The sequence below is a fragment of the Mya arenaria genome, chromosome 8, assembly GCF_026914265.1.
Source record: "Mya arenaria isolate MELC-2E11 chromosome 8, ASM2691426v1".
NCBI lineage: Eukaryota > Metazoa > Mollusca > Bivalvia > Myida > Myidae > Mya > Mya arenaria.
In genome coordinates, this window is record NC_069129.1 from 61273410 (window position 1) to 61298711 (window position 25302).

Consider the following 25302-nt stretch of genomic DNA (forward strand, 5'->3'; position numbering starts at 1 on the left):
CTTAAACCACGATTTTACATATTTATTTTTCTGATATATTTACGGTGTCACTAGTTATGAAGATAAAAAAGTCTAGCCAAAATCATAGGGAAGCAAAGGAGGAAATTCTCTGAAAATTGATTATGTAGATACACATTTTAAGAAGATCTTAACGGGAAAACAAATTAAAGTAAAAAGTCATCGTTTCACGAGTGTTATACATTAGTTTTTCTGCGGAGGCAGTTATTCATCATCTCGAACGTGGTATGAGACATCATCCATGTCAGCTAAGATCAAGTCTCCCTTATACAAGAAGACATTTCGCTTAGTATCGCACTCCTCCACATTTTCTTTAAACAACCTGCTGCTTATTTTCAGCTCGATGCATACTTGAGTTCTCTCCCCTCTTTTCTCGATAAGTTTTTTCATCTGTTTCTTTGAAGCAGCATCGTCATAATTATTGATAAGAATCTGAAAATGAAATGTTTACATTAGATTCTGAACAATCGTCCTTTGGTTGTTCAAGTCACCTGCACCCAACCATCGCCCCGTCCACCGTCACACAAGAACACATATCGCATCGTTCACCTTCACACGCCCACCCATCGACCCTTCCATTTTAACCTGCCAAAACCATCCCCAACCATCGCCACGTACACCTTCACCTGTCCCTGTCGGCTGTCAGACTTTTCAACCCCAAGACTTTTCAACCCCTTTGTCATTTGTGAAATCAAAGACTTTTCAACCCCTTTGTCATTTCAACCCCTAAAAGTGCTAAGACTTTTCAACCCTCCCTAAAAAAAGAATGTTCAACCCCTAATAAACGAAGACATTTCAACCCCTTAATTTCTCACCTTTTTTAGAAAATAACTACAACAGTAAAAAAAATATTTTGACATTTCTTTTAAAAATCAAGAATATATTAAGAATAAAAATATAACACGACAGGAAATATGTTATACATACAAAATAAACATACTTGAAACACATGATAATACAATAATTCATAAAATATTTACATTGAAATACATATAAAAAAAATGATTAACTTTCCATTTAGCTATTTAGTCGCTTAGCCATAAATCTTCCCTATCTCCCTGGGAAATCCTCACGCAATATATCATGTGCATGGTACTGCTCCCTGAATGAATTTAAACAACATATCTTTTTCTTTAAGTTTTTTTTAAACGTTTTTTTTAAAACATATTTTGTCATCGATAAAAAATACAATAAAAAGAGTTGAACTTCAAAAATTTTTCTTCAAAATATCTAGATTTAGCAGACGAAGTTTAAGAAATACAAAAGTAAACATTGAGTTCAAAGTTGTTAGGAATGTGTTATATATTGAGTTTCAAATGATGTCAAATTACAAATAGAATAACATAGAATTACAATTTGATATGTCAAGCCAAGATGAAACCTTTTTTAAACAGTGAATAAACAACATTATTGGCATAATATAAAAACTCTCCGGAAGAGAATAAACATTTTTTATCATAAGTGCTAAATGCTTTGATAAATCTATTTTAATAATAATTTGTTAAATTTCTTGCAAAAAAACAATGAACAAGACAACACCTAGCTGACAAATAATAATAGGGGTTGAAAAGTCTTTAATATAGGGGTTGAAAAGTCTTCAATATGGCTATTAAAATATTTCAACTAGGGGTTGAAAAGTCTTTGATTTAGGGGTTGAAAAGTCCAAACAGGTAGGGGTTGAAAAGTCTTTAAAATATGGGTTGAAAAGTCTTTAAAATAGGGGTTGAAAAGTCTAAGGGTTGAAAAGTATTCGTTTTGAGAAGGGGTTTAAAAGTCTTGGGGTTGAAAAGTCCTGCTCCCCTATCCACCGCCACATCCTCCTCCCCCACAAATCACCCCTTCCACCTTCACCCGCCCCTTCCACCTTCACCTGCCCCCTCCATCGACTAGTCATCTTTCACCCTCCCCTATCAATCGTCCCTGTCACCTTCATCTGCCCCCACTCATCACCCCTACCATTTTCTCCCGCCCCGCCACACATCACCGCTTTCACCTTCACCTGACCCCAGCCATCACTCCGTTAACCTTCACATACTCCCACCCATCGCCCAGTCAACTTTCACCCGCCCCTTTTCATCGCCTCTTTCACCTTCACCCATCCCCACTCATTACCGTTTCCACCTTAACCCGCCAGAACCAATCGCCCTGTCCACCTTAACAAGACCCAACCCATCATCCCGTCCACCTTCATTCACCCTAACCAATGGCCCTGTTCACCTTCATCTGCACCTACCGATCGCCACGTACACTTTCACCTGCTCCCACAATCGCAACTCAACCTTAACCGGTCTCAAACCCACCCACCCGTTCACCTCTACCCGCCCCATTCATCACCCCTACCAATTTTACCCGCCCCCACTCATCACTTCTTCCACCTTAACCCGTCCCCATACATCACCGCTTCCACCTTTACCTGCCCCACCCATCGCCCCGTCCAACTTAACCTGCCCCCACCATCGCAACTCAACTATAACCCGAACCAACCCATCGACCCGTCCATCTTCACCCGCCCCCTCTCATCACCTCTACAACTGTCACCCGCCCCCACACATCACCGCTTCACTTGCCTCGAACCATCACCCCGTCCACATTCACCTGCCCCTAACCATCGCCCCATCCATTTTCACATGCCCTAATCATCGCCCCATCCACCTCACTTGGCCCTAACCATCGCCCCATCCACATTCACATGTCCTAACCATCGCCCCATCCACCTCAACTGGCCCTAACCATCGCCTCGTCCACCTTAACCAGCCCCGACCATCGCCCCGTCCACCTTCACCTTCCCCCCCCACCATCGCAATTCAACCATAACCCGCCTCCAACCCATCGACCCGTCTACCTTCACCCCCCCCCTTTCTCATCAACCCTATCACTTTCAACCGCCCCAACCCATCATCGCTTCCACCTTCACCCGCCCCTACACATCTCCGCTTCCAGATTTACCCGCCCGCTCTCATCACCCCTACCACTTTCTACCACCCACCAATCGCCCCGTCCACCTTAACCTGCCCCCACCCATCGCCCATCCACCTTCACCTGCCCCCACCATCGCAACTCAACCATAAACCGCCTTCAACCCATCGACCCGTCCATCTTCACCCGCCCCCACTCATCATCGCTTCCACCTTTACCCGCCCCAACACATCACCGCTTCCACATTCACCTGCCCCCACCCATCGCCCCGTCCAACTTCACCTGCCCCGAACCATCAACCCGTCCACCTTCACCTGCCCCGAACCATCACCCCGTCCACCTTCACCTGCCCCGAACCATCACTCCGTCCACCTTCACCTGCCTCGAACCATCACCCCATCCACCTTCACATGCCCTAACCATCGCCCCATCCACCTCACCTGGCCCTAACTATCGCCCCGTCCACCTTCACCTGCCCCCATCCATCGCAACTCAACCATAACCTGCCCCTAACCCATCGACACGTCCATCTTCACCCGCCCCCTCTCATCACACCTACCACTTTCACCCGCCCCCACTCATCACCGCTTCCACCTTTACCCGCCCCCACACATCACCGCTTCCACATTCACCTGCCCCCTACGATCGCCCCGTCCACCTTCACCTGACCCACCATCACCCCGTCCACCTTCATCTGCCCCGAACAATCACCCCGTCCACCTTCACCTGCGCCCACCATCGCCCCATCCACCTTCACCCGTCCCCTCTCATCACCCCTACCTCTTTCACCCGCCCCCACTCATCACCGCTTCCACCTTTACACGCCCCCACACATCACTGCTCCAACATTCACCTGGCCTGAACCATCACCCTGTCCACCTTATCCTGCGCCAACTATTGCCCCATCCACCTTCACCTGCGCCCACCATCGCCCCATCCACCTCACCTGGCCCCACCATCACCCCATCCACCTTTACCTGCCACCCATCATCGCCCTGTCCACCTCCATCTGCCTCAACCATCGCCCCGTCCATCTTCATCTGCCCCAACTCATCGCCCAGTTCACCATCACCTTCCACTTCCTATCACCCCATTCATCTTTACCCGCCCTATCCATCGCCCCATCCACCTTCACCTTCCCCTACCTATCGCCCCGTCCACTTTCACACGCCAACAACAATCGTTCCTTCCACCTTAACCCACCAAAACCAATATCCCCGTCCAACTTCAATCGCCCTAGACCATTACCCTGTCCAACTTCAACCACCCTGATCCATCGCCCCGTTAACCTTCAGACGCCCTGATCCATCGCCCCGTCAACCTTAAACCGCCCAAACCAATCGCCCCTTCCACCTTCAAATGCCCCCACCATCGCCCCTTCTACCTTCACCCGCCCCCACCCATCGCCTAGTCAAATTTTATCCACCCCAATCCATCACCCCTTACACCTTCACCCGCCCCCACCAATCACCCCTTTAACCTCCGACGTCCCTTCAACCTTCACCTGCCACCTCCATTGCCCAGTCAACGTTCACTCGCCCCTATCCATTGCCCCTTTCACCTTTACCCGCCCCACTTATCACCTCTTCCACTTTCACACGCTCCGACCCATCACCGCTCCCATCTCGCCCGCCCGACAACATTCACCTGTCCAACCCATCGCCACGTCAACCTTGCCTCGTCCACCTTCACCCGCCCCAACAATCGCCCCGTCAACCTTCACCTGCAAAACCCATCGCCCCGTCCACCTTGCCCCGTCCACCTTCACCCGCCCCTACCTACGCCCCGTCCACCTTCACCTGCCAAAACCCATGGACCCTTCCACCTTAACCCACCCAAACCCATCGCCCCGTCCACCTGTACCCGTCACAACCCCTTGCCGCATCCACCTTTACCCGCCCTAACCATCGCCGCATCAACCTTAACCCGCCCCAACCCATCGCCCCGTTCACCTTCACCAGCCCCAAACATCACCGCACTTACCTTCACCTGCCCACACCATCGACCCGTCCACCTTCACCCGACCCAACACATCACGTCATCCTCCATAACGTGCCCCAACCAATCGCCCAGTCCACCTCCACCCGCCCCAACTATCGCCCCATCCACCTTCACCTGCCATCCACCATCGCCCCGTCCACCTTCACCCCATCCACCGTCACCTGCCCCCACCATCGCCCCGTCCACCTTCACCCGCCCGATCCATCGTCCCATCCACCTTCACCCGCCCCGACCATCGCCCCATCCACTTCACCTGCCCTAACCACCGCCCCATCGACCTTAACCCGCCCCAACCCATCGCCCCGTCCACCTTTACCAGCCCCAACCATCGCCCCATCCACCTTCACCTGCCTCCATCATCGCCCCATCCCATTAACCCGCCGCAACCCAATAACCCGTCAACCTCCACCTGCCCCCACCCATCGTTCTTTCCACCTTCACCTGCCTCACCATCGCCCCGTCTTCTTTCACCCACCCAAATCCATCTCCCAGTCCAACTTCATCCGCCCTAAACCATCACCCGCCCTCCTTCACCCGCCCTAGCCAATCGCCTCTTCCATCCTCAACCGCCCAAACTCATCGCCGCGTCCACCTTAACCCGCTTCACCCATCAACCATTTCACTTTTGCCCGCCCCAACAATCGCCGATTCCACCTATACCCGCCTCCACCCATCACTCCTTCACCAGCCCTCATCCATCGCCCCGTCAATCTTCACCCGCCCCATCCATCGTCCCTTCCACCTTCACCCGCCCCGATCCATCGCCCCTTCCACCTTAAACCGCCCCACTCCATCGCCTCTTCCACCTTAAACCGCCCCCACCTATTACCCCTTTCACATTCAGCCGTTACCATTCCGTCCACCTTCACCCGCCCCCACCAATCTTTTCTTTAGTAGCATGGTGGACTTGTCATTTAAATTGATCTTTGCATTATAGGATTCATGAAATTGGTAAATTCAATGACTGCTCTCCTAACACTTAAGCAACTCTAAGCAAGTATATCAGTTTTGCAAATATGCAAATAAATACAAAACTCTACTGCAATCATTTACACGTTATTAAAACAACAGTGATTTTAAGAACATGCTAATATATACGAGGGTCAATCGTAAACTTCCCGGACTGTCCTTATTAAATTCGATTTTTTTTATTTAATCGTGTTAATACTCAGTGATATTAAAAACACACATTAAAGTCAGGTAATCAAAAACTTTGATTAATTTTGATGGATATAAATAAATATTTTATTTAAATAAATCAGTAATGTAACTGGTGAAAACTTACGGAAAATATTGACGTCAGATCCGTTATAACAATTGAGAAATCGGTAATTGAATATCGCTACCTCGCAACATTTGCAATTGAAAAAACACCGACGTCATTCCGTACGGAGCAACGTTGTGTGAAGTTTTGTGCAAGTGCAGGAATAACTCATACAGAAACGTTTAAGTTTATAGAAAACGACCCTAATAATTTAAGGGCCGAGGATACGATGACAATTAACTTCCTTGGATATGAGCGTCTACAGCATCCTTCATATATATTCAGTCCAAACCTGGCTTCCATGGGTTTCACGATGTTCCCTAGGTTAAAAGGTGAGCTTCGAGGCTGGCAGTTCGAACCACATACAGGAACTGGCGATTGCTGCACGATGGCACAATCGGGGATACGACCCGGTGTGATTCAGGGTTGTTTTTGATAAGTGGGCAAAAAGACATCGAAAATGTGTCCGTGCGTGCGGCGAATATTTTGGAAAGGCTTAACGTTACGTCGCGTTAGTTTTGCTATGCAAAGTGCTCTGTGTTGTTCATGGTTATGTGTAAAAGGGTGATGCTATTTTATTATATGTTGTTTGTTTCCTGTAAAATTTGCAACACCACTTTCAAATACATGTGTCTACTGTACAGTTGTATTAGTTTGGTTCTAAACTAAACAGTTTCGATATCATAAGCATAGTCCGGGAACTTTACGACTGACTCTCGTATATCATGCCTCCTACATAAATGACCCAACGCCATTGGTCCAAGACTGGTCACGCAGTGACCCAATATTTTTCCATATTGGGTCACCAATTTTATATCGTACTAAAATGGCGTCTATTTTTCGATTCCGATAAATACTATGATGAATTAATGAAACACTTAAACATGTACAGGTTAAACAGGTTGACGACGTGATAAAAACGTTTTGGGGTTTTCGACGTGATATATACGTTGCAAATGAAACCATATACGGGTTCGAGATTTGCTCTCGCCCGATATGGTTTCCTTTGCTCCGTATATCCCATATCGGGCCACCTACTAACCCCGTTACTTATATAATATATATTTCATCTGTTATCATAATGAAAGTCATATTGACGTACCTCTTTTACGGAAGCATATTGGTTTATTTCAGTCAGGTAGACCCCCGGTCCAAACCTCGCGTGTTTTGGATCGGTAGACTTGTTAATCTGCCCACTTATTAATATGTGCAAAGTCGACTCAAGGTCGGTGTGGTGATATAAAACTGTAAAGGAAAATAATCGTTCGACTTTTATAATTAACCATGATTAGGATAAACCTGATTCAGAATAATTTAAAAGATATATGCTTAACTTAGAACAGTTATGTTTATGACTTTCGATAAGGTGAACACTAAATCAGACTTACCTTTCGGCATCACGTTTTAGGCTTTCGTTTGAAACGTCAAATCGAAACTAGGATTTTTTGGGAAATAACCGGAAAACATGTTTTGTTTGGTTTTTCGAAATTCAATATTCAGAAAATGTAAAAGTCACGCGAGTTGTATACATGTCTACATTGTCAAGGTTTATTGTACAATCTTTACATACATAACATTTGATACGAGGTGCATAATTCATAAAACATACACAAATAAAAAGGGGTCAATCTGTGAAAGTACTAAGAAGAAAAAGAACAGTACAATTTATCTTCTAGAGTAAACTTAGACTTGTACTTCAAATATGTTAATACAAGTTTGTAACGTTTAATATTAAAACTGAGTGTTAAACTAGCATGGTGTATTTTGTAAAATAATCCACTACAATCTTAAAAAAAGATCGCTAAATTTATCTATTTATTTTCAGCTGTCGCTTTTAATTTACGGTAGCTGTTGATTTTTTGCATCAACAAAATGATAAAATTTAAATAATGGAAATTTTCACCGACTCAACTTATCTTTATTTCCGCCACACGTGGTGATAATCAAATTATATACAAATATAAATTGAATAGAAATGAAAGCACTGCCTCAAAAACTTTTGCGAGTCAGCTAATATTCAGGAATTATGAGTGAAAGGAAGAATTATTTTTTTTCGCCCATTGGTTCTAAATCAAAGACAGGGCTGACGTCAAGTTGCCTAACGTCAGCGGTAAACAACATATCCCAGTCATGTATACAACATTTATAGATGCTGTGTATTTCTATGTAAGTAAAACCTTTATCACAGTTGCATCTTCATTGAATACAGTTCGTTGGTATTTGGACCAGATCTTAACATTAACATTCGGATGTGTTTGAAACAGTTACACCAAAAGTTCATTATTTTTTTTCCTTATCGTTAAACAATGACATATTTCCATTTAAGAAAACTTTAACAGTATTTCCTCACCCATTCGGAAGATATGATATACGATATCCATCATACGTTGGAGGTTAAGCGGGACAACACTATCAGAGCTATGTCGTCTGTGGATGAAGGGTTGCCGGCCTTTGTTGATTGTATGGTGCAGCCAAGGTTACTGTTTTCAACATCTTTAAGGAGTTGGTTCACGTACATTAAAAAAAAACACGGGAAGGACACCCCGTTAGCGGACTGATTTCTGTTTATTTATGTTCTTTTAGGTATAACCGTTTACTTCCACTATATGATAAATCAAGATATAAATACATTAGTGTTCATAAGGCTCTTCCAACTTCCAACCCAAATCGTCTGATGTCGACAATGGGTGAACATAATACTATATACGGACATTTCATGTTATGATATTGTTTAATAACAAATATACAAGCTAACCTATTTTGATCTTTTGTACTGATTAGAAGAAAGCTATCAAATACTTTGGTATCATATTTACTGGCATGAAATCTCAGCTAACAAATAACCGAGTGTGATTTTGTGAAATGGCAAAAAGCTAAACTTGTCAAAGACTTATTGGAACCCTGTGTTTTTTTAATAGCTCGGCTAATTAACAAAAAAGGTTACACATGGGTTTTAACAAAACGGGCAGTTTAACGGCTCGCTTTATGCCAATAAGCACATATTACCAATAACCAATCAAGATCCTGTTTAGAATTATTGCTTAATATATTTCTTTCTAAAATAATAAAAAAATTGACACACAGGAGACAAAGTGAAAGTCATTTTCAATATCATTGAACTTAGAGCAAAAACGATATCTTCAAACAATAATATTTCTAGCGTTTTTACCGGTCTAATTATGATGTGGGTGCACAGAGAGTAGCGGTATTCAAAAGAAAGATCGTAAACTTTTGGGTAAAATGTCTAATTTTCGAGACTTGTCATAAAGTTATACATACTTTCTAAAATACGATACCAGTTATGTTTAAACGCATCATGTATTTAACATTTGAAAACTGTAATAAATCTATTAACATCAATAATATCATTATAAACATAACTAAAGCCAAAGTCAATCAATATCTTTTTAATGGTATACACCTAATTATGACAACCTTGGTCATAATCATTCTTAGCTTGCGTCTATATAGTTTTGATAATAATACTACAAGCGATAGCAACCTTAAACCTATATACAGTGAAATTGCGTTCCCTCAAACAAGCGATCGTTCGAGAACCGGCGTTCCCTCAAGGTCGGAGCTTGGTCCCGAACTTTTTTCCTTCTATTTTCATATAAAATATATCCACGCTGCATCGAAACCTAATTATGTCGAGCAGTCGAGCAATATCCTCGGTCCCAAGTACACAAATCGTGCACAAAAGCTTATGGGTCCCTCGAGGACATAATTTCACACTTTTTCCCGAACGCGTGTTCCAAAATAAACAAACAATTGCTAGGTGTTAATATTTTCGCAAGTTGTAAAAATTGCAATGACACTTGAAAGGCAATTTGATAAGGTGTGAAAACCGTTTTTCACTGTTAACGCATGACCGATATAAGTTGATATGGGCATTTGAGAGGATAATTATGAGAAGTTAATGATCAGAAGTTAACGCTTTAGATGTGGTCAGAAGGTTCTTTGAAATCACTGCCGATGCTGACCGTGATCTTCAGACGCTCTGTACGCTGTCACGTCACATTACGATTGAACAGTTTCGCGAAACCGACAATCAACAATCCTTGATTTTGCGAAACTTAAATCTGACTAATGCCACAATATATACTGTCATTCAAATGTTGCTTGTTACGAAAATGTGCTTTTTTGTTAAAATAAACATTTCTATTTATTCATTTATTGTTTTTTTTCTTTTGCGTTTTACATTTAGTTTGCGTCAACCTTTGAACATATTAGCGATTTCCACAACGCAACACATAATCGGTGTCTTAGTAAACAGTCTGTTTGACGACTTCAAACTTAAAATACACTGAAAGATATTTCATATCAAAATGGAAAATTGAAAATCGGGTCGTTCGAAACATCGGTTCCCTTGAGATTTTGGCTCGGTCCCTGGAGACCTCGAGCGATCGCAGTTTTACTGTAACAATGTACGCACATATGTTTGAATATATAACGGGTATCTTCCTAATCCACCATAATCAGTGACATTGCCAGTGTTTTTTTACTCTTACTAATATTTGACAAAATTTCAAATGTATTCTTTCTGTCTCCTTAGATTTGGTGTACCCCAAACCTCTGCCGAATAGTTTATGATAGAACCCACGAATGCGTCAATAACTGACACAATAATTTTGATTTGTTTTGAGTCATACTCTTGACATTTACAAAATAAAACATTTATTGGCTTAAAGGCTGTACCATTCAAATGTTAATGGTTAAAAGTAAGAGTGCCAGTATATTTAAACACAACACTTAAATAGTTTAAGTGTTTAACAACGCAAATGTCATGGTCATTATAAATCCGCCTTTCATTGGGAAATAACCTGCCTCTCTTACGAAACACCATGAATTTGGGTTTATCAGTATTAACTTTTAAAAAAGTGCTGCAGTAATTTGCTAAATTATCCAAAAAGGATGTCATCAGCAATTAATAATAATAATAACATCAATACCATATCAGCTATCTTTTACGAGATATGACCATTGATTCTGATTTTGATGGATTGAACTTAACGAGCCATTTGTCGGCCCAGAGAGATATTTTGTTAATATCATTCTGTAGTTTTAAAGCTGTAGACTGAGGGGAGTCGACAATAACAAAGAGACTCGTATCATCCACAAAAAGGTTTATATTTCAATCAACCTCCTTAACAATATCATTGATGTATACGAGGAACAAAAGAGGACCTAGCATTGATCCCTGTGGGACTCCAGCTTTAATCTCAGATAATGAGGAAGTAGCTCCTGGAATTACAACGCGCTGAGACCTATTTCCTAAGTAATTGGAAAACCAAGACAGTATACGACCAGAAAGTCCTGCTAGTTCAAGTTTGTACAATAGACCACGATGCCAAACCTTATCAAAGGCTTTACTTATATCGAAAAAGACAACTCTTATTTCAAGACCATCGTCGAGAGCTTGACAAAATGTATTATAGAGATAAGTTAACTGGTTAACAGTAGAGTCACCGGGCATAAAACCTGATTGGAAACTGGTAAAGAAGTGTGAATCACGAAGAAAATTAATTACATGTTTAAATACAATTCTTTCAAAGACTTTTTCCATTGTATTAAGAAGAGAGATTGGGCGATAGTTAGAGGGGTTTGAAGGATCACCTTTTTTGAAGACGGCGCAGACATTTGAACATTTCCATTCTAATGGCATAACCGATGAATTAAGCGAAACATTAAACAATTCACATAAAGGTTGGCTAAGTTGGACAGATGCTTCACGTAGGATACGATTATTAATGCCATCTGGGCCCGATGCTTTACCTGTCTTGAGACAATTAATTGCATCCTCAACCTCAGATGGTAAAATGATTAAGGATTCTAGTTTTCCTTGTTCAGCTCTAATTTCGTGTTGGGGAACAGCTTGACTAGAGTCGTCAACGTATGTTTGGCGGACAAAAAAGTCATTGAGAGTATCCGCCTTATGTTGTTCATCCGTAACAAGTTCACCATCAAGTGGATTGACTAGTGACGGAATGCCCCTTGATGTTGTCGGAGTGATGAATGATTTTAAAGTTTTCCACCAGTCCTTTGAACTGAGCTCACTGGATTTGAGATTCGAAGCAAGTTTATCAAAATAAAGTGATTTAGAACTACGGACGAGAGCAACTACTTCGTTTCGCAAGCTGCGGAACCTTGTCCAATGTGTCGGAGTATTTGAGCGTTTAGCTTTTCTAAAGGCACGTTTTCGTTGCCGGATTTTTAATTTAATGCTAGCGTTCATCCAAGGAGGTTCATTTGGATAAATATTTACTACCTTGTTTGGAATACAACTGCCGGCAATATCAGTAATAGTTCGTGTTAGATTAGAGGTAAACAGATCTATATTAGCATTTCTAACAGTTGTCCAATCAGTATCCGAAAGCTTCTGTCGTAATTGTACATAATTGCCAATATCATTTTTCCATACTTTACGACGAGAGAACTTCTGTACTGATTTTTGGTATCTAAAAATTCCAAATACAGGGCAATGAAATCGAATGATTTGCTCGAGAAAAGGCTCACCAACACCACTATGGACAAGAGAGTTTGAGTTAGAGACGAATAAGAGGTCAATAATTGAGGACGAATGCTCAGTTAAATGTGTTGGTTCTGAGATACATTGCTCAAAGCCAAACTGTTGTGACAGAGAATGAATCTTACGCCCTGAATTATTAACTTGAATGTTAAGATTGAAATCACCTGTCACAATAATATCATCAATACCGCTTTCTCTCGCAAAACCTATTGAGTTTTCAATGTTATTAAAGTAGTTGTTACCTGAATTAGGAGGGCGATAAAAGACACCAAGCAGAATACGCTTAGTTGTGCGGATCTTAATTTCCAACCAAAGACACTCGATATCATTTAATTCTAAATCGTTTCTTCTTTTAAAATTGATACCTTCTTTGATATAAGTGGCAACACCACCATACGAATCAACACAACGATCTCGCCGGGCCGACCGAGAAAATCCAGGAATAAGAATTTGGTCATCTAATATTGAAGAAGCTAACCACGTTTCCGAAAAGGTAAGAATATCAAAGGAGGCTAGCTCAGTTGTAAGTAAATCCAATTTCGGTAAAAGACTTTGAATATTGTAGTGTATAAGGGACAGGTAGTTTGGACTGCACAAGAAATTCGAGATATTAAGAGAACTTTCACCATTCAAGCTGACAGTGGATGAATTGTGACCTGAACTGGGACCAGGATTTGGGTGAATATCTCCGGACAATAAAATAATATTGTATAACCAAGCTAGTATAACCGTGGAAAATAAAAATTCCGTTATTTTTTTCGCAAAACAAGCATTATTACGATACGTTTCACTTGGAAGATAAGAGCGGGCTCCATCGGGCATAGACAAGTGAATGTTGTTCGAACGAGCAATATTTAACTTGACTGAGTAGCTGCTATGACTATTTTGAACTATAACTAATGCGAAAAATATTGTCAAAAATAATGGGAATTGAACATATAGACAGTACTTAGGCATGACAATTATTGATGGTATATTACGAGCAGTCAAGATATGCGCAAAAGTAAAAACAAATGCATTTCTACGATTGTCATGCCTCTCAAAACTATACTGTAAATTTTCAGCTGAACAAAAAAGACATGGTTCGACTCTAACCACCAAATAACACAGATACTGTGAGAGAGAAGAGAGAGAAAAGAAAACAGTAATAAATGCAATTCAAAAATATGCATTGGGGAAGCGTTCTTGCAGAACGATGATTAAAAATTTTTTTTATCTGTTTTAAATGAGATCGAAAATATTATTATTATAGCTGCACAATTGACCGGTAAAGTGGTTATTCAACTAGAAGAAAAAAACAACAACAGGAAAACATATTAGATGCAAAAAAAAAGAGAAAAGTGTTTAACACCTACAGACCAATGAACTTATTGCTGTAATAGTAATTCATATTTTCATCGAAGAGTTTAAACTGTGTTCTTAAGGAATTGAACATAAATTTACACTAAATCAATCGTATGTACAAGTTGATAGCATAAATATAAACATGTCAGTTTGTACAGAGACACAAAGGATACCTAAACACTTTAAGTCATAACCTATTTAACATATTTACTTGAAAGATCCTCAGTTTACTTAAAATTGAAATAGATGTTGTTCAAACGAGATATATAAGTAAAATCAAGTAATCATCAATAGTACAGTACAGTACATATATATACACACTATGAAGAAGCCGTAACTATTACGAGTATCCGTGAAGTATCGCATAGGTTTCTATCTATATGACAAAACAGGTAGTATGCTATGTATGAGGACAAATGAATTGAGATATTTTTATAAATGTTTACATTAAAGCATAAACATGAATATTGTATACAACTTGACAGACACTGGCACACTCACATGTATATACATACTTATACATAGTTACGCAATACAACACGCAGTACCATTAATGAGTAAATAACCTATAGTCAGATAACCTTAAGTTTAAAAGGACTTTAACAATTTTTAATGAAAAGGTTTTACACAAGTTTAATTGTGAATAATGAGTGACTAAACATCGCGTTTTAAGTGAAAATAAATAAATGATAATTTAAAAAATAGATATAAATAAATTTAACCCAATTTTAGCATAGATACTATCTTAAAGATTAACAAAACCGATTCAACATGCTATACTAAATCGACAGGTATGAATTAAGGCACAGGTAAATAGTATATGCACAATAAATTCATCAAAGCGAGACAGACATACTCGTACACCACAATGAAAAGGATTAAAGAGTATCGATGTAAGTGGTCATTTTACTGAGATACACTGGTCACCAATAAAAGCGTCACACTTAGTACAGAAGCTTATTGAGGTCGTCTTCTGTACTCACACGGTGAACAAAACTGCTTCCAGGCATTTTGATTAAAATTGTTCCATCGTGAGTCCAAGTACTGAGTATACGTTTGGATTTGACTTGTTGCCTAGCCAGAAAAAGAAGTCGCGAGCGCTCCCTCGTTAGATCTTCGTTGACGAAGATGTTCTTGTAGCCCTTGTCCTTTGCAAGTGCACGAGATTTGTATAAGCGTTCTCGAGCTCTGTATGTGGCAAACTTGACTTTAAAAGAGAGACAAGTATCAAGTGTATTTGATGTACTCCATAAATCAGACATTATTTATGTCCTCGTTTCTCATATATATGCACAATGGGTAGCTGAATCGAGCTTCATACTGATCCAAGGCCGTGCAGTAAATGACAGCATCCTGCTCACAATTAACTAACATTTGACTGAAGTACCTGTTTGACTACACACGCTTATTAATCTTATCAAAATGTCAGTGTCGGTATGTTTTATAACAGAATGAAGAAAGTTCTTTCGATAAGAGCTAACTGCATTTGTTTTGTACATTTACCATAGTCACTTAGCAGTGCAACATATACATTCTATATATTTTGCAATTGACATTGCCGTAACATGTACATTCATGAACAGTGCAGACCAGAAAATTTTGACTACATAGCCTTTCGTCATACAAACAAAGTAATATAGAATTAAAGCGATATTTTAATGCGAAATGTAATAATTGAATGAATAAAACATATAAATAACATTTATATGATATTTGCCTTATTTATACAAATATTTTAAACATTCAAAATGACTAATGATGGTTATTACTTATTTACCTAATTTGTTCTCAATTATATTGCGCAAAAATAAAGTAGAAGTCTTGTGTAATACTTACTTATTATCGTTTGAAGTAGTTAAATAAGCTTACACATATTAGAATTTTGCCCGTTAAAACTAAAATAACCACGACATCAGCGTATAAAAACAATAGCTGTATTGAGGTTATCTGAGTAGCAACCAAAGTGCCAGAGTTGTACTCGCACAGTGACACACATGTTCTTTATATTTTTTAACATTGTACCACATATACTAATCTGTTTATAGATCTTGTGCCACAGTCCGTTCCTATATAGGCTGTTAAAACATTAATGTACTAGCGTGTTAACGTTTTCCTTGAAAAACACAACAACATGTGCTTTACCATACTATTCAAACGGCAAATTGCGTCCGTAGTTGATATTCCCTTACGAAATACAAACTGAGCGTCTGATACGTTGCAATTATACTCCATTAAGTCTGTTATTCAGAATAAAATCATGTCGCATTATCATCGCAGCCTGCAAACCATTGGTGAAAGTACCGGTCAGTGATGGTGAAAACGTGTTTTGCATAATTTAATATAAAGACATATTTTCTAAGTTATCTCTAGGCGATAGTGTCACCAATGATAAAACAATATATTCAACTGTGTACTAATGTAGATATGTACTTAACTCAAGTAACTATTATATTTCCATGTACATGATTGTGTGTGCTGTTTATTTATCGTAGTCTCACAGAAATGCAGATGACAGAACATCTAATTAATAGTATTAGAAAGTAAAGAAAATCTTTAAAAATTGGTCCTGTAATGTTTAATATATATAATAAAATTGACGCGATGTATTTAACGTGTTTTAGCGAACACGGAATACGAAATCATTCATTTGAGCTAAGATCAAGTCTCCCTTATACAAGAAGACGCTTCGCCCTGTTTCGCACTGCATGACCTTTTCTTGAAACAGACGGCTGCTAATTTTCAGCTCGATGCAAACTTCACATTTCATCCCTCTTTGCACGATCAGTTGATTCCACTGTGACCTTGCCACATCGTCGTCATAGTTGTTGAAAAGAATCTGAAATGTTAACATTGCTTAATGATCATTCTCATTGAGGTTGAAACAACTAAACCGCCACCCCTTCTCCCGCATCCCCCATCTTGCGTACCAAGTACTCCTGTATTATATTTTGGAATCCTGCGGAACAAAAATAAATTAATGTTGGTGTGTCACATAACTTTAAGTTTTGAGTTTCACATGACTACCAATAGAAGTATGTAGGCCTTAACTTTTGTCTACAGCGTTTTTAAACGCATTTTAAATGATGTTTTCATTACAGTTTTTATTTATTGGTCCGTTTAAACGCTTTTCAAGCAAGACACGTATGTGTGTATTACTAATACAAAGCTATTGTCTACCATGCTAAATTGACCGGATGTTTACAAATTGAGCTTCCGGCATTGATTTCCAGGCGTATATTTGATGTCTTATTCATTGTAATTTCGGCCGTGTCATACATAACGGGCTTATTTTGATATATATTCCTGGTCCCTGTGTTGGGTTGCATTTTATATGAATTGAACACTCAGCTTGTATTTCCAACCCGTGCATACCACAGTGTGTGTATACCTAGTGATAAATTGTGTCATAAATGCATCGTCGGAAGGCAATATTTTGCTTTGAATGAAGATTTAAAACAAGGATAACTTTGCTAGTTCTTCACCATTTTAAATGAAACTAAGCCCAGTCTACGCCGCTTACACCGCCCCGCCTTCGGGTATTTTACCAGAGTTTGATTAAGAGTTTAGCTTCTTAAAAAACTTCGACAAACCTCTTCACAAAACCGCTGCCTTATGGAGCACTTTCAAAACATTATTTTGGAAACAGGTTTGAAGAAACTAATCATTCGAGCAACTCCCCCGAAAGGTTGATGCGGGCTTATGCCCCGCCAGTCCCAGCGGAGAGAATGTTCCTACTTTACACAGATATAGATCTGATAGATAGGGGTCCCCGGTAGGAATGTTTCAGGGGGGCGACCTTAAACATGAGGGTCTATCACTTATGTCAGCTGACTCCAGTGCACTCATTCTCCTGGGAACGGGATTGTGGGGACCACAACTTAATTGCACCCAGGAGCTTTTCATTTACAATGACAAGCCCTGATGTTCTATGGTTTCTAATGAGAGTCATAATACCTAAAGGAATGAAAAACCTTACCAGGAGTTGATGAATGGGGATTCACGATCTTTGATCCTGAAACCGGGGTGTTTTCCTATGATAATAGGAATACTGGAGAGTCATATTCAGATAACGGGCTCAAAGACCGCAGAGCCGTTCGGGGTTAGTGAAAAATCCCCCAAATGTCAAGTATAAGTTCATCGGGAAGAGGAAAGGGTAGGATTTAGGGGCACACAGTCCCACTATATCAAATACACAGGATACCCGCATTTCATAGATAAAGAGAAAAGACATATACGGAATCTCATTACGATTCTTGGGGTTCCTACCACATTATGGAAAGATTGACATAGGGTTCAGACATAGCGGCACCAGGTCACAGAATCCCCCGATCACAATGTACCCATATACTAACAATGGTCGAAAGGAGTTTTCTACTGGGATGGAAGAGACCACAGGGAATTTGGGCACACACAATCATCATTACTGAGCAGGACAGTGACGCTAGCCAAATTGTTAGGTATGACGAAAACTACTTTTCCCATTGGTAAGTTGTAGGATTTGGTCCCACGTGCGGGGAACATAGTCGGAGTCCCCCTCCTGAGTGGAGGGGAAGGTGTCTTTATCAACTTAAAATGAGATTGTCCTAAGTAAAATGAAACAGTCATTTTTGCAGAGTCTAAACAATCTCTTGATCCGGGATCTGTTGTTGAGATACACCTTATGCAGGTCCAACCTTATGTTGTTGGTATACCCTTACTGAAAATGAGGTAAATGGGAACTTTTACATGCCCTCCCAAAATATGATGCTGCCTTTCCGTCGATTGGTTCCATAAAAGCCGAGAATAAGGTGTCCCAAACAAAGGGTGATGTAGTCCCTATTTCGGGAGGTTCCCCGTCGAGGTCTAGTCATCTCACCTGAAAATCCGAACAAATTGTTCCGAGGGTTAGGTTGACCTTCCTCAGCTTAGTTGTGGCTAAGTAGGGTCGCATTGAAGCTTCAGCCATAGTTGATACGGCGACAGAAGTGATTGCTATTTCTGACAACCTGTACAGGGGAATCAAATCAACGCCACCCGTGCTCAACCATGTGCATCTCATGAATGCGGGACGAGTTTATTCAATGACGGGTCATGCAGTTGTCCCCTTGAGCTTTTATATTGCAGCATCATTCTACGAAACTGTTCATGTGGCACCGAACGAAGATAACACTTATAAGGGGAAGATTTTCTGAGAAGGTTCAAAATAATTGTTAATCCTCGCAAATGTGTATTGGCGTTTGGGGGATGAAAGGTACCGATCCGTCGCGGTGACCAAAGAGTAGTCCGGCGGCCCGCGTAAACAAAGTTACCGTAACAAAAAGTGTGTTAGTGCCGTCCCGTTAAAATCTGGGATGGGAGAGTCTGGGCCTGACATGGTCGATTCCAGGAGGGTCTTAGGTCATGATGTCTAGTGCGCTATTTGGGTGTAGCATGGAACCTGTTCTGACAGCGATTAATCCGTCAAACAATTTTATGTACTAAATCGGGTTAGCGGAGCCTGCTCTTGTGGTTGGCGAAGACGATGATGATCTTATATTGGGAGACGATGTGACTGGGGGTTCCCCCGGAGACTGGCAGTGTTCTTATAGGAGTACTTGTTCTGATCTCCCTAGGGTGGCTATGGTAAAGATAACACCATAGCTTTTAAAGGAAATGCTTGAAAGGGACTATTTCCATTTGTCGGCAGGTCACTTTAAGACTTTTGGATATCTCCTGTTAGAATTTCATGACCTCTTTGCACAAAATGAGTTTGGCTTGCGGGACTTTCAGGGCATTGCAAATTCAATTGACACGGGCTTAGCCCAGCACATAATGAGGCATTATAAAACACTCCTGCACATTATGAGGGGGAAGGGGAGGCTCATATGCAATATCGGCTGACCTTCAGTACCGACTGCATAAGCTAAAACTTAACCCCCAAAAAGTGAGATTTATTCATAAAAATGGGCTCGAAAAACTTCTAGTGAGCAGGGCAAGGATACGGATATCCAGATGGTATTTTGACAATGGCGGTGGCATCAGAGGTAGCATCAGAGGTTGCAAAGTTATTGTACTTTAGGGGGAAGGGGATGTGGAATTGCACCTTGTCTTTCCGGGGGTTAGGTTGGGGCTAATGATAACATACCGTCCGGATGCATTAGGGGGTTGCTTAGTTACATAGTATTGTATTGTTCTCTTGTTTTTGCATCAAGTCATACAAATTATACATACACTTACTTACATTCAAATCGCAAAAGTAAAAATGGGTTGGTCTACAACTAATAAGAACAATAGTTTCAGCCCTTCCCTGACGGCACTGTAACGTCAATGTCAATAGATTTCTGCAAACCCACACTTTGACAAGGTCCTTATCCTAAACCCTCTATTTAATAAGAGGACACGACCATCAGGGGTTGAACTGAGAGAGAGCATCAGCGCAAGATTGTTGTTTACCCGGCAGGTTCTAAACAATAATTGTTCAAGGGCTAAGCGCTTCCATCAAACTGCCCTTGTTTGTCCTTTAAACGAATCAGCCAAGCCAGACTGCCGTGATATGTGCGTGCATCAAACGGTCTGACAATTTACTTATGTTTGTTCCACTTCCTAAAAGCACCGTGTGGAATGAAAAGGTGTTAATTATACTAAGCCAGGTCAGAAAATGGTGTAAATAGATTCGCCTTTCATTAAGAGAGGGGCCACTCCTTATAGTACATCAGCAACTGGACAAGTGCATGTACACTTATTGAGTGATCATTTGCCACCCCAAGGGGAGCGAAAGTTGGACATTTATGTCTCTGACACCGTCAGGGTCACTCAAAGGGCATGTGGGGTTGTCAGGGAGTAGTTCTTACACCAAGCAGCTGATAAACGATTAGGTGGGGGTCCTGTTTATATAAATGACCCTGCGGTTGGCAAAGGTAAACGTACGAACTAAGCTAAGCATTGGTAGAGCACAGGGGTTATTTGGGGAAACTAACACCGTATCTTTACAGAATCAAGCTTGAACATGCGGTAATGACGGCTAACCATGATTGCCTGAAGCCGTGTTGGGATGAGAACATCCAGAAATGGTTAATGAATCAAAAGGATTGATATGATGGGGCTATGGATATTTTAGATGTTGAAGAGGCATACTATGGCTTAGGCCTGGGAGGTTCATAATCATGTGTGGTGTCTATAAGGTACCTTATGGTACCATGGTGTTTGTGTTAATGTTGCCCTCATGAATTCCGTTGATTTGTTAAATGTTCGGAGTGTTCTCTCCAATGGAGGGGGAGGGACGCAAGGAATACGTTCGGGATAGGTAAATATGGTCGAAGCTGTGTGCCTTTATCCATGAAATCATTTTACTCAAACGCGTTATAATATACAGAAAAGCGTGAATAAATGCCGAACACTATGGTCCTTATCAAGGGTAATTCCACCCAATTTGTGCCTTTTCAGCTATTGAATACACGGTTACAATTATCAGTAATTGATAATTTCCTTTAGTAAGTAGTTAAAGGTTTGTAAATCAAACTTTATGTTTGCTATATTGATTATAAATACGAGTATCATTTTACAAGGAGGAGACAGGGACGCCCATTTGCGGAACGTCAAGGAAAACGGGCGGCCGCCCCGCCCTATTCTGGCGGACTGATGGAATATGTTGGTTATGACCGTGGTTTGGTCGTGGGTTGTTTCTTCCCGACAGCACGTCGGAAAGTGTGAGCCCCTCCCATGGCAACACTAGGGGATCAATGGGGTTTTGTCGTCCACTTTTCTCAAAAAGGGTCTTAGCCCGTTTGAGATTGTGTTCCCTCACAGTGATGCTGGTGTCTACCTCTGTACCCTGTTTCCTTGGTAGTGCCTGTGAGGGTGCTGCGAGCGGGGTCCTGATTGACTGCCTGGAACCGCGTTCAGACCATCTTGGGGTCTCACAGACACACAAAGAGCCAAAACACCAACCCTAACAGATCAGAACGCAGTACCAGACATCAGAATTATGGATGGTAAGATCTCAACACATTGTTTGTCTATAGCCATTGTATTTCACCCAGATGCTAATCGTTACTCCAATAATTATTTAAAATATAAAGCGGTGTTGAGAATATACTTCTGAATATTATTGTAATTATAATAAGAATAGTATTGACGCACCTCGTTGAAGGACGCAGTGGGTTGCATTTCAGTAAGGTATACCCCAGGTCCAAATCTAGCGTTGTACACAGACTGTTTTATCAGTCCACTATTTCGGATGAGCGTCGCCGACTGCAGGTCGGTGTAATGATATAAAACTAAAACGGACAATAATCATTAAACTTGTTAAAATCTTGTTTTTTTAACGATGAAATGAAATAGAGTAACTAAATAGATATAAGCTGAACATAAAACAGTTATGTATTTGACTATCGATAAGATGAAAACTTTGACTAAAATAAGTCTTACCTTTCTCCATCACCTTTTAAAGTTTTATGCTAAACGCTTCAAATCGAAACTTGGTATTTCTGGAAATAACCAGCCCACTTTCTTTGTTTGTGAAATTCAATCATTTTCAGAAAATGTAATAGTCACGCGAGTTGTTTACATGCCTTATTTAGTCGATATTTATTGTTCGTACACTTGTTTATGGTCACATTTTGCTGACAATTTAGGCAGTAAGAACTATAAGATACACATTAAATAACAGAAAATTACGAGGAAACCTCTCTGTATTTCCAAAGACTCGTACATTCCAATTTGTTCACATAATCAAGGATTGCAATGTACTTTATATCTATTGAATATTCTTTTGTAATTTTTAGCTTCCATGCTAAAACAATTAGTAGTTGTTGGCAGTGTTGCACTTCATATCAGTGACAATGAACAGTTTCAATCTGAGACTCTTGATTTCTTTCTTTGGATGCATTATGTGTTTCCATAGAATATCACTAATAAAACGTATTTGTCCCTCTTCCAGAACGTATTTATCTCTCCCAAAACAGTTTTATCACTCAATCAGAGTGCTCAGGTATTTTATTAATAACCTTTCAAAGAATGAAAAGCATATTTGCTGCAGAGACCGCAGATCTAAGACGCGAGATTCGATGCATTATCTTGCATGTTTTCTTTTGAGCATCGTCTACTCAACGTAAATAATGAATTGTCACTTGTCATTAAAAACATTTTCTTTTTTCCATCTATAATACAATTAAACCATATTGTGTACCCTAATTACCTTTACATGTACCGCCAGGAATACCATTGGGCTCTAAAGACCTTATACCTTTCTCAATGCACCATTAAGCAACCTTCCCTATAGGCTTTTGTCAGACGTCAATTGAATCCCATATAAATATTTTAACAATTGTATTGGTGTATTGGAGACCATTGAAACATTGTGTTGTGTGTAGTATATTCCAACATACTGACCAGATTTTTGCTCTTTGCCCTACTTTCTGTGTGTACTTTACCAGTTGTGTGCCACGTGACAAATTGTTTTCTCACACTGTAATGGTATATGTTGGTTATTAATACGATGCAATCCGATTGGCTACATCAATCTTAAATCAAATAAATACTTTTGATGATATTGAATACAACCCAAAATGTAGTCGGGTCATTTATCAACGTTAAAAACCTGACCTGAATATTCACATGCAAGGTATCTATAACCATGCGGTAAGAATTTCGGTTGATTAAAATGTTTTGCTTAGTCTATACGGCCGTAGTATATGTCCATATTTCTGCTGATCTCGACTGATACAAGTCGGAACATTTTGATAATTGTAGGTACAAATAGACTTCTAAGTACAGTGGTTGTGCTGTTTTTGTGTGTGTTTTTGCTGTAGCTAGCTAGATAAAAATGCACAATTTAAACATTACCCTTTGTGAAATTGAATAATCAGTATAATCACATGACTAAGCCTTGTTACTGTGTATTCTAATCTATTAAGTGCTAGATGAAACTAAAAAAGGGTTAACTCGTACATTAAAAAAGTAGACATGTTTTCTTTGCTTTGTATTCCTGAGCACATGCAGTTAATCGGTGTCTCAATGTTATCAGATAAATGATATACATGTAACTTGAAGCGAAGCAGAAAGAAGGCGTCTTGTACTATCTTTAAAACAAGTCACCTCAGACTTTATGTTCATATTAATTATGATGCTTAGGAGTAAATATTTGCACACACACACACCCACACCCACACCCACGCACGCGCACGCACGCACGCACGCACGCACGCACGCACGCACGCACGCACGCACGCACACGCACACGCACACACACACACACAAACACACACGCACACATCACGCACGCACATACGTACGTACTCACGCACGCACGCAGCACGCACGCACACACGCACACGCATACACACCAAAGCGTGCAGAGCAAATGTAGAAAAAAGGACTAAGTATATATTTTGAAATACCTGTATTTGTTTGGAAGACATACGCCGCGAATAGCTATTTTTTTCAGAGTAACGAATCATGCGTTTTTAGCTGAAATCTGTGGTCGACTGGTTATTAACGTGCTAAAACTTGTTGGTTCTACTTCCACGCGCTCATATAAATGGTCTGAAACCGAAGTCACATTGGTATTATACTTACGAAAGAACCAGTGGTGTATGTGAAACCGTGATGCATTCTGTTAATCTAATTTAGGTGGATTTTTATGCATTAAAACTCGGTCTGGAAAGATGATGGTTCGGGCCTAGGCTCGGCATTTCGTGAAAAGAAGCTAGCCAGAATGCGGGAGTCGCTTGTTCTTTTAATAAACACATAAATGCCATTTTTCTACTGACAGTCTGTGATGTTTATCTTAAATTTAATTTACTGTATAATAATGATTCTATTACTGATAAAAATGTTTATGCTGATCAGTATTCAACAACTGTTTTAATTAAATTGAATGTTAAAATGTGTCAATTATCAATGTCATAAAATGATCCCTTGACAATTTTTACGGGGTCAAAATGTAATGTTACAACGGCCGCCGGGTGCGATGGATAACTAGTATCACTAGTATCACATAAGTGATACATCGAGATATAAAAATGGGAGGAGGCTGGTAAATTGTGTTATGTGAAACCCTTTTGAAACTTTCCAATGCGGTAAACTGAATATTCAACTTAACACACATATAATACATTATCAATGATTCATGATTATCAACCCGTTTATCGTTCGCGGTGCTCAGGGTATTTTGGACTTAGAAGGGAGGGTCAAAGAGACGCATATATAAAATAAAACTAAGAAGTTCATGTTACACAAACAGTTGAATAGATTGTGGTAAATAATATTCAGG

General features: G+C 40.4%; 1 protein-coding gene across 1 annotated transcript; it reads right to left on the reverse strand.

The window, feature by feature from the left end:
• Positions 1-7: 7 nt before the first annotated feature.
• Positions 8-7719, reverse strand: LOC128243638 (uncharacterized). The gene is made up of 3 exons (XM_052961520.1): positions 7588-7719; positions 7302-7444; positions 8-450 (listed from the first exon to the last, which is right to left on the reverse strand). The coding sequence occupies exons 1-3, from the start codon at positions 7595-7597 to the stop codon at positions 223-225; spliced, it is 381 nt and encodes a 126-aa protein (XP_052817480.1). The 5' UTR covers positions 7598-7719; the 3' UTR covers positions 8-222.
• Between the last annotated feature and the right edge of the window lie 17583 nt (positions 7720-25302).